The sequence below is a fragment of the Gossypium raimondii genome, chromosome 1 (assembly GCF_025698545.1).
Source record: "Gossypium raimondii isolate GPD5lz chromosome 1, ASM2569854v1, whole genome shotgun sequence".
Lineage (NCBI taxonomy): Eukaryota > Viridiplantae > Streptophyta > Magnoliopsida > Malvales > Malvaceae > Gossypium > Gossypium raimondii.
The window spans coordinates 10,232,247-10,242,905 of record NC_068565.1 but is presented as its reverse complement, the minus strand read 5'-3'; the positions used below and the strand labels follow the sequence as shown (position 1 = coordinate 10,242,905).

The 10,659-nt window shown below is 36.2% G+C and overlaps 2 protein-coding genes across 2 annotated transcripts; both read left to right on the top strand.

Annotated features, from left to right (window-relative positions):
* Window positions 1–289: 289 nt before the first annotated feature.
* Window positions 290–2,036, top strand: LOC105781489 (cytochrome P450 71D9). The gene is made up of 2 exons (XM_012606030.2): window positions 290–1,235; window positions 1,308–2,036. The coding sequence occupies exons 1-2, from the start codon at window positions 321–323 to the stop codon at window positions 1,926–1,928; spliced, it is 1,536 nt and encodes a 511-aa protein (XP_012461484.1). The 5' UTR covers window positions 290–320; the 3' UTR covers window positions 1,929–2,036.
* Window positions 2,037–3,365: 1,329 nt separating this feature from the next.
* On the top strand, window positions 3,366–10,302 carry LOC105781479 (putative DUF21 domain-containing protein At3g13070, chloroplastic). The gene is made up of 14 exons (XM_012606021.2): window positions 3,366–4,061; window positions 4,788–4,885; window positions 4,987–5,080; window positions 5,311–5,388; window positions 5,583–5,686; window positions 5,845–5,926; window positions 6,560–6,699; window positions 6,779–6,857; window positions 6,967–7,030; window positions 7,222–7,313; window positions 7,777–7,842; window positions 8,223–8,339; window positions 8,526–8,705; window positions 9,852–10,302. Exons 1-14 carry the CDS (start codon window positions 3,522–3,524, stop codon window positions 10,101–10,103), a joined length of 1,986 nt encoding a protein of 661 aa, XP_012461475.2. The 5' UTR covers window positions 3,366–3,521; the 3' UTR covers window positions 10,104–10,302.
* Window positions 10,303–10,659: the final 357 nt, after the last annotated feature.

Below are 10,659 nucleotides of genomic sequence, written 5' to 3'. Positions count from 1 at the left end.
CTGCACCGCACCCAATCGCCCATCTAAACCCACCCTTAATAATTTGACTATAGAATTCGCGACCGCATTCGTCTCACGCAACACATGTTATTTTTTTATCCCAAAAGTTAAGCTCGGATTATACATCTGTAAACACGTTCCTAAGAAAATACTAACTTACTGTTTTGGAAGACTCATTCTACTTCTGTAAACACGTTGGCGTGAAAATATTGACTAATAGTTTCGTTTTCTCCATGGAGAGTAAAGTAGCCATCCATTAATGCTTATATATATATATCTTATAGAATGACAGCAGCCACGATCAAGCAGTAGCTTTATGTATGGCAGATAATATAATCTCCATGTTTCTTCCCTTCAACATCCTCCTTACCATCCTCTTGTTCTCTTTCATAATTACCAGACTAGTGAAAACATTGAAAGCTAAGAAACCATCCCCAAGGCTGCCTCCAGGGCCATGGAAACTACCTCTCATAGGCAACATTCACCAGCTTGTTGCTGTCTCAATACCTCATTTCACATTAAGGAACTTGGCTCTAAACCATGGCCCCTTAATGCATCTGCAACTTGGGGAAGTCTCCACAGTTGTTATATCTTCCCCTGAATTCGCCGAAGAAGCTATGAGAAAAAATGATATCATTTTTGCTTCCAGGCCCTATCAGTTAGCTCCCAGCATCATATCTTATGACTGTACTAACATTGTATTCTCCCCTTATGGTAGTTATTGGAGGCATCTTCGAAAAATCTGCGTAACTGAGCTTTTATCCGCGCAGCGTGTGAGATCATTCAGAAGAGTTAGAGAAGAGATGGTTTCCAATCTCATCAAGACAATATCTTCAAGCCAGGGTTCACCAATCAACCTGAGTGACCAAATTTTCTCATTAACATATCGGATAACGGCAGCGATGGCCTTTGGGTCGAAATGCAGTGAAGAGGAAAAGTTCAAATCTATCATCACGAAAGTTACAGAGCTGTCAACCGGCCTTACCCTTGCAGATTTCTTCCCTTCAATTAAAGCAGTTGAGGTGATTAGTGGAATCAGGCCAAAACTTGAGAAGCTACATGGAGAAGCTGATAGAATACTTGAAAATATCATTTCTGAGCATAAAGAGAGGAAGATTGAAGGAAATGGAAGTGGTGAAGATGAGAAAGATATAGTTGATATGCTTTTGGACCTTCAACAACATGGGAACCTTGACTTTCCTTTATCTTCCAACAACATCAAATCAGTCATCTTGGTATGTTTGCTTTAAATTTTTCATCCTTGAAATACAATACAAGTAATCTGCTGACTTCAAAGCCATTTTCAGGACATGTTTGCTGCAGGGAGTGAAACATCATCAATATCTGTTGAATGGGCAATGTCACAACTGCTGAAAAATCCAAGCTTAATGGAAAAGGCTACAGCTGAGGTGAGACAGGTGTTTAATGGCAAAGGGTATGTAGATGAAGCACGGTTTGGTGAACTAAAATTCCTAAAATTAGTCATAAAAGAAACACTGAGGTTACACAATCCAGTGCCTTTAATACCAAGGGAATGCCGTGAGAACTGTAAGCTTGGTGGATATGATATTCCTGCTAAAACTAAAGTTCTTATCAATTCATGGGCAATTGCAAGAGATTCTAGGTACTGGAGTGAACCTGAGAGTTTTAATCCTGAAAGGTTCCTTGATAGCTCATTAGACTATAAAGGAACAGATTTCCAATATATTCCATTCGGGGCCGGAAGGAGGATATGTCCAGGCATAACATTTGGTCTTGCTAATGTTGAACAGCAACTAGCACAATTGGTGTACCACTTTGATTGGAAGCTCCCCAATGGAATGAAGTGTGAAGATTTGGATATCACATCTGGACCAGGTTTAACGACAAGAAGGAAACACGACCTGTTTGTAATTCCAGTTCCTTATCATCCTTCACCTCTTCAATAAAAGCGTGCATCAGAAATTAGACATACTTTTTGTTAAACTATGGTTGTAATAAACTGTATTGTTTGGCTTAAACTGAAATAATTCACATGATAACATTGACATGGTTCATTTGGACGGTTCTTTCGTTTGCCTAATTCTGGAAATTCATCATTATGATAGACACCATTTCTAGTGATTTCACGTTTGACTTTTTTTTTATATATATGTCATTCAAGTACGACTCGTACATTTTCACATGCACATTACTAAACTACCACATAAGCTATTTTGCAGTTGAGGATGGGTGAACACCCTTGGTCAATAAATTCAATGTTGAGGTTCATTTCAGATTTGATTTTGGTTGTAAGAGATTTATACTATGTACAGGGATTGTGATGAACAAAGATATTGAAAATATATAACCATATTAAGTAATACTAACAAGTGATAAGTGCAGAGGCAAGACATATTGCATTCCTAAAAAAAATACATGTTCAAATTTTAAAGATAACATTATTGAAAAGAGCGTGTACAAATCTTAACATGAACCATAAAACGGATATGGAAAATACTAAAAAAAAATAACCATATTAATAAATGACCCTTTTAGGTGATAATTCTACTGCAAGTAAGCATACAAAGCCAACCCAGCCTAGCCCAAGCACTTGCTGCAGCTTCTACAGGCTTTGGGTTTCTTAAGTCGGTCCATTACTTTAATGCTAAAACTACCGAGTGTTGTTGGTCCATCATCTTGCAGGTAATTTGAAGTTGTATGATTATCCTACTTTCCAAAAGCATATTATGTTATTTGCTTATACAAAGAAGAGTCTAAGTAATGGAAGGCATAGATACTGGCTGGTCAGATGCCCTCATTGCCCACTACTTATGCAATTTCCTTGGTGGAAGAAAAAAATGGCTTAGTGGCACTAGCTATACAACAGGCTATGGTAAATCCCCTCCCCATACAAAACTATCTTCAGCATTTTTAAGATGCTTAAATTACAATTCCTACTTAAATTATACTTGCTTTCTTATTTTAGCAGCTAATTTTAAGTTAGAGATTATATCTAGACTACTATTTTTTTTCCTCACATTAGTAGCTTATGAATGTTTGCTTTTTTTTTAAAATTTTTTAATTTATATATATCTTTTAACTTTTTTTCATATATTTTTAAATTTTATATAATTAATATATTGTAAAAATAAAAATTTCATAAATATATTCTAATTTATATATATATATATTAATTTTTTATATAAAATTGTTTTATGGATCAAAATCAAGCTGTATGGTTCGGTTTCCAATGTGTCTTAAGCCTATAATTGAATTCAGTTTGATTCGGGATTTTGTCATTTCGAATCAAAAATATATATATTTAGGGAGAGAATTGTAATTCTAAAATTTATGGAGGCCAAGTTTTGTCATTTCACCTTTAACTTCCAACTTGTAGCAAGCAAAATCTTCCCTTCATCGGACACAAGCCTTTTTCCAAAAAGCTCCTCTTGGACTCAATGAAGAGACCACTCTTCTGTTGGGGTTTCTCTTCATCCTAATCCATATTTGTTTAAACAAGTTTTGATGTTTTTTTTTAGATTATTGGTTTATTTTTATTGATGGAAATGGCACTTGAATCCTCAATTCTCAGCAAACCAAATTTCTTTTCTTCAGCGAAGTCCTCAGCTTTCCTGCTTTTTAATCGAAATTTCAAGTACCCACCAAAATTTTTATCCAAAACTAATCACTACCCAGCTTCCATTATCTCAAGCTTTCCCAACCCCCGTGTTGTTAAAGCCTTTGGGATGCCAAAAACTGGTACTTTTGGAAGTCAAGCACGTTTAGGTTCGTTAATCGAAGAAAATGAAGAACTGGGAAGTTATCAGAATTTGATTTTTGTGAAAAGAGGAATTTTAGTGGCAATGGTTTGTGGTGTATTGGCCTTTGGTTGTAAAAGAGTGTTTGCTGTAGAGGGAGTGGTTAATGCTGGATATGGAGTGATTGGGCAGTCCATATTATTGTTGAAGAATGCTTGGCCAAAGCTATCTATGCTTCTAAAAGTGTTCAAGGAGCAAGGTTTGGTCTTGACAGCGCTTTTGGGTCTCTCTGCATTCTTCTCAATGGCAGAGACGGCTATAACTACATTATGGCCTTGGAAGGTGTTGATTTCTTTGCTTGGTTTTATATTCGTTGAATGCATATTTTTGGTTGTTCAATGATGGAAATTAGAGTGCAAGAATGTCGTTGCAAGTTTAAAAGAATGCATATGCTTGTCTTAGGAATATGTTAATTTTCTTGATTGTGGTGCAAATTTCCTTGGTGATTTGATATATTCGGCCTAAGCTAATAATATATGAGATTAAATTTTGATTTGCTATTTAATTCTTGGTATGAGTTCCATTTTGTGTTATTAGTGTGTGGATTGAGTTCTAGTGATTTCATCCATCTCCTATAGATATGAGCTCAACTTTAGTACTTTAGAAAATAATCACGTTGTTAATGGTGCACACAAGAGGAGAAATACTATGGAGGAGAAAAAATAACAGTATAGCAACACACTAGAGGGATAAGATAGAGGAGAAGAGAGACTAGAAAGAGGCAAGCAACTTATAGAATAAGCCTAGAGAACAACAACATAAAGTGTGTATCATTCAACTGTGAAACCTAATCGCCTACTTATGTTATTTAGTATTGCATTGTGGTAAATGCTTAAGACAAGTCTTTTGAAGTACAGATTTCAATTTATTTTTTAATTTGGAGAGGGTTGAAGTCGAAATATCATATGCAAATTTTCTTCATTGTGTACTGGTTATTTTTAGTTTGGCATTCCATCAAGCCTTCAAGGAATCTGTTATCCATTGGTCATCTGGTGTTAATCTTGTCAGATACGTGAGCTGGCTGAAAAAGAGTCTGAAGATGGTGTATTCAAGATGCTTCGTAGTGATGTAACTCGGTTTCTTACAACTATTCTTATTGGCACCACGTACTTCTCTTTTCTTGCCATCATCTTGCTATGTTCTGTTCCCATCTTTTCAGCTTAAGCTTCAAAGTAATTCTTACTGTAGGGTTTATTTCTGTACACAGTGTGGTGAATATTGGAGCTACTGCTTTAGTTACTGATGCTGCAACAGCAATATTTGGGGAAGCTGGCGTTAGTGCAGCAACTGGAGTAATGACTGTGAGTATCAAGATCCTATTCTTTGATTCTTTCTTCTTCGTTTTTTTGTCTTTCCCGGGGCGCGGACATGCACATCTTTGAGTCTCTCTCATATCATGTATTTATCCTAAACCAGCTAAATAATTAATCAATTAACTTGTGGTTGGCCTGCATGAATATAGACAAGTAACATGACATATAATTGGTGAAATAAATATAGAAACCAGTTAACTTTCCTTTGATGATGCTAGGTTGCCATATTGCTTCTCACTGAGATCACTCCAAAGAGTATAGCTGTTCACAATCCCACAGAAGTTGCCAGATTTGTGGTAAGATTTTTCTTTTCTCCCTTAATCTTTTGGGTCTTTAAATTTCACCATCTTAAAGTAGCATAGCATTTTCTTCATCTTATTTTATTTTATTTTTCTCTTTCTATATGCTTCTTGTCTCTCTTGGTACTTTGCTGAAGTTATAATTTCCAAGTTAAAACGAAACTGACGAATTGTCTTTGCAATATTTCTAGGTCAGGCCAGTGGCTTGGCTTTCTGTAATACTGTATCCAGTGGGAAGAGTTGTCACATTTCTATCAATGGGAATGCTTAAAATTTTTGGCCTAAAAGGAAAAAGGTGAAGAAAATAATTACCTACATTTAATCTATCTGCAGCTTCCAACTCATCATGCATCTTCATTGTTGTTTCATACCAGTGGTTTTGTCAAATTTCAACATTCTTTCGTTCTGTTATTTGCTTTTCAAATGCCTTATGCCTTGTATCTTTATTTTCAGTGAACCTTATGTTACTGAAGATGAATTGAAGCTAATGTTACGAGGAGCAGAATTGAGTGGAGCAATAGAGGAGGAGGAGCAGGTATCCTCATATATCGTTCTGTTATTAACACATAATAATTTATCTGCAGTGGATAATTTTCTACTACCCTGGTTTGTGTTATGCCCAATAGATCCAAAGGTATCTTATGTGTTGTTAGAGTAGTCTGTGTGGGGAATTATTTCCTCAGTGGACTTCTCAAACTATGTTGATTGATACTAAGTTATTGTCTAACTTAGGATTCTTTTATCTGTTTGTACATGTATGTTGCATGTAGCTCACCTGCATGGATGGACCCCCCCCCCCAAAGTTTTTGGGTGGTTTAAAGAGGAGATGCTAAAGAAAAAATAAGTAACATCTACAAAGAACTTTTCTGTTTTATACATGTGTTGTGTGTAGCCACCTTAAGAACTTTTCTGTTTTGTATTGGTTTCAATAAACAAATTGTAAGCCAGTACTTCCACGCCAAAAATGGATTTTTTTAGCCTTTCTTGGTTTCTCCATTGAACTGAAGCTCACAATGATTACAATGTTCCCTCCAATGGTATCTGGTAGAATGCCAATTACAGTCATGTTGCAATCATTGCTCTCAATGTTCCATGGTTATACACAAATCCAAACTGCTCTCTTTGTTTATGGTTCTGGTGTTTTCTTATTGTTGAAATCCCCTTGCAGGATATGATTGAAAATGTGTTAGAGATAAAAGATACTCATGTTAGAGAGGTGATGACACCTCTTGTTGATGTCGTTGCCATTGATGCGAGCTCAACTCTTGTTGAATTCCACAATTTGTGGTTGACTCATCAATACTCAAGGTAATGATCATAGTAATTCACACTTAGGTTCTTTTTAACTTAAAATAACATGCTAAGAGATTTGTTGACACTTTTGCAGGGTGCCTGTTTTTGAGCAGCGTGTTGACAATATCATGGGTATTGCATATGCTATGGATCTACTCGATTATGTTACAAAGGTCTCACAATTTCTGGTCTTAATCTTTTTTCTTATCATATATGACACTACCTATTAATGTAAGCAACAATACCATAGTGTGCCGAATTATAATCTGTTTGATTTTGAAGGGTGAAGTGCTAGAAAGTACCACTGTGGGAGATATGGCTCACAAGCCTGCATATTTTGTGCCTGGTAATTTGAAGCTTATATCTTCTGTTTGTTTTGTGCTTTGAACTAATGTGCAGATGAATTTTGCCTTTCTATCTCTGTATCCATTTGGCCAAATGGTAGCTTTTACTCCGTTTTTTTTACATTGTGAACATGTCATGATGGATTATTTTACGAGAAGCTATTTCAAATAGAATCATCAATTTCTTTTACAGATTCAATGTTAGTCTGGAATCTTCTTAGAGAGTTCCGCATTAGGAAGGTTCACATGGCTGTTGTTCTTAATGAATATGGTGGAACAGTTGGAGTAAGTGCAATGAATTTCTGACTTCATTTTGAATTGAATTTTGTATTCTTTAATGATTCTTACCTGTTGAAGTACCTCAAAGTAAGATGGCATTTGTAAAAATGCACTTACATGGATTAAGGTGTTATGTGGAAGTACTTCAATAACTTAGCTAAGAACATGTTTTATTCCCATTCAAAGTAGCATCATTTATTTGTATGGCTTAACTTTAAACAGTTATCTATTCAACAATAACATGGGATTAAACATGGAAAAGTTTTCCTGTAGTTGAAAAGTTGAATTAAGCTGTCAAGTATTTATGAATCCCTTTAACTCTTGTTAAAAATTCATTGAGGTGGAGTCTGTATATGCTCAAATGTTAGCAAATCCATCACCCAACTACTAATCTGCATTTATGCCTACCCTTGCTCTCTTTTCTATTTCTCCTTGTATTCTTTTATCTCATGTTTTTATGCTGAAACAGCTAGTCACCTTAGAAGATGTGGTAGAGGAGATTGTTGGTGAAATTTTCGATGAAAATGATTCAAATGTAAGTCTTAATACATCTTTGATGACTTTATCAATGACTTAGTTCTTCTGCTACACACTTTAATTCCTAATCATTTATATTTGTTCAAAATGCTGCTTTTCATTATTCCATCATAAGGGGATGCCTGTGAAACTTGTCAAAGTAGTCCAAAACGAGTTAATATGATTGATTCACATCATTTTTTTGCTCAATGGTGGGCTTTTTCTGGTTATTAAGCATGTTGACATTGCATATCTTCACTTTCTCAAGATTTGGAAACTTAATGAGGATCTAGTAATACTAATTCATGATTATGCTATCAGTACTTATGTGTACCATAATAGCTTGTGAATTTAATTTTCAAATCCCTTTGACCTGAATTCTTTTTCCTGCTATGACAGGAGGAGATCCAGAAGAAAACCGGCTACATTGTAATGCGAGCAGACGGAATTTTTGATGTTGATGCCAACACATCTATTGATCAACTTTCTGAAGATCTGAATATCAAAATGCCCGAGGTATGTTACCCATAGTACTGGTTTATTGATATAAATCCTCACACATGAGTTCTCATTCTACTTGCAAGTTTCTTCTAGTATAGTTGAAATGTTCATGGGTGCTCTAGATGAAAAGGAGCTTCGAATTGGACCTCCCCTCACTCTATGAACTTACATATTTATTTCTTTCTTTTTTCTGTTTTATAGGAACATCAATATGAGACAGTGTCAGGTTTTGTCTGTGAAGCATTTGGATATATACCAAGGACAGGTGAGAGTATTAAGGTAGTCCTTGAAAAGGGAAATGAAGAAGAAGATGATGAGAATGCTGAAGCTGGATCTGATCAGCAAGATATGAAGGAAAGGCATCAAATTTATAAACTTGAGGTATGGTCTGAACCTTTGTGCCATATGTGTTTATATTGCATAGCATTTCTTTTCTCTCCTTTTTTGGAATAATTAAAATTGTCTGAGTACTTACTAATGTCATTGCTTATAAATATTCCTCACTGGATTGTTAGTTTGATGCGTACAGAATGAATGCAGTTAGAATTTGTGACATCTGGAAATGAATCAGAATCTCTGAACCAAGTATAGAACAGTTAAATTGTCAATCATTTAGTTATTGGAATTAGAATGAACTAAGTTACTACTATGATATATCCTTGTAAATCCAAGCCTTCTACCTTACTGGTGAAAGCAAAGTGACCTGTCACGACCCTGCCTAGCTGGTGGGGCATGAGCTGTGTCATGAGACTATAATCCAGAATTGTCCTCTTTGAGTACCCACAGGCCCCGCAAGGTTTTGCCACCTTAAGTGTGCTTTCAGAGATTTGAACCCACGTCGCAACACATGTATGAGTGCATTCTTATCAGAACAGATACCAATTACACTACTAGATCAATTGGTATCCGTTCTAATAAGAGTTCACTCATATGTGCTGTGATGTGGGTTCGAATCTCTAGAGGCAAACCTGAGGTTGGCAAAACCTTGTGGGACCTGTGCAGTTCAAAGAGGATAATTCATAATTCCAGCTTATGTTCTTGTACATGGCTCATGCCCTATGGCTTGGATCAGGTCTTGACATGACCCATCTCAATTTTTTCTGCCAAATTACTAAAATATAATATTCTAACTGAATATCGTGCAACCAATTGTATTTTTCAGTCTAAACGAAACTCAGCAAGAATGCTAGACCTCCAAGAAAATGGTCATTAACACATTGTTACATAGAGGAGTAAACACTTGATGAAATTCAGGAAAATCATTGTGAAGGATACACTTCATGCAGCCTTTTGAAATTGCTGCTGCATGTGACAGCCTGTTGATGGCTTTACCAGTGCAATAGTTCCTTGCATGCTGTTTTCTTTTTCAAAGGCTAACATAAGTTTGTTACACCAATGCAGCTTTCTTTGATCCCAAATTTATTAATTCTTTCTGCAAATATTTCATTAACCTGACAAACTCATAGGCCATATGATCATCTATATCACAAACATATTGTTATACTCGGCAACTTGTCTTTGGTGCAGATATTAGCAGGAAATGCCCGAAAAGTTAGTGCCGTTAGATTTGAACGGATAAACGAGGAAGCACTATTAGATGACACAGCAGTAACTCCAATGATTTCAAAAATCATAAAGAGGAAATGGAGCAGTGATGAAGACTCGAATAATGGCAACTACAATGAAGATACATTTGAAAAGAGGCAAGAGGAAGACATCTCAGATCACTATGTAATTGCTGATTACAAAGAGGATAAGGATAGTCCCAATGAACAGTAGTTAATATTACACTATTTGTCACTTACTTCCCCCTGAACACCCCTCTCTTCCCCTTCCAATATCTTACAGCCCCACAAGAAGAGGTAAAGACTTGAAAAACGGGACAGGAAAAAAAACAAACTAACATTGTACAATTTTTCACAGATGAAGTGAAGTGTCAACATCTGAATCATTAAAGGTGGATGTATCCATGACAGTATCTCTCTGCAGTAAATTTGACAAACTTGAGGTCTGAATAACATGATACTGAGTATGCATGCTAGGTTCAGTGTAGATAGATCCTTGGAGAGGTGGTCTCGGCTGAAGGATCAATTCAGAATGGAAAAACAATTGGGATGCCTCATGAGGTGCAGCTGGATTGATCCGCTCTGCTTCAGAGAGCAGCCGTAAAACCTCTCTCTCCTGCCTCATTTCCTTGGCTCTCTGCAGCTGTCTAAACCTCTCTTGCAAGAGGGCAATGGATGAATGAACGGCCAGATCACTCTGCCTTCCCATCTGCGAAGTGAAGTGGAGCCTATCGAAGGTACCAAGGAAAATGCTCTATAAGGTGATCTTA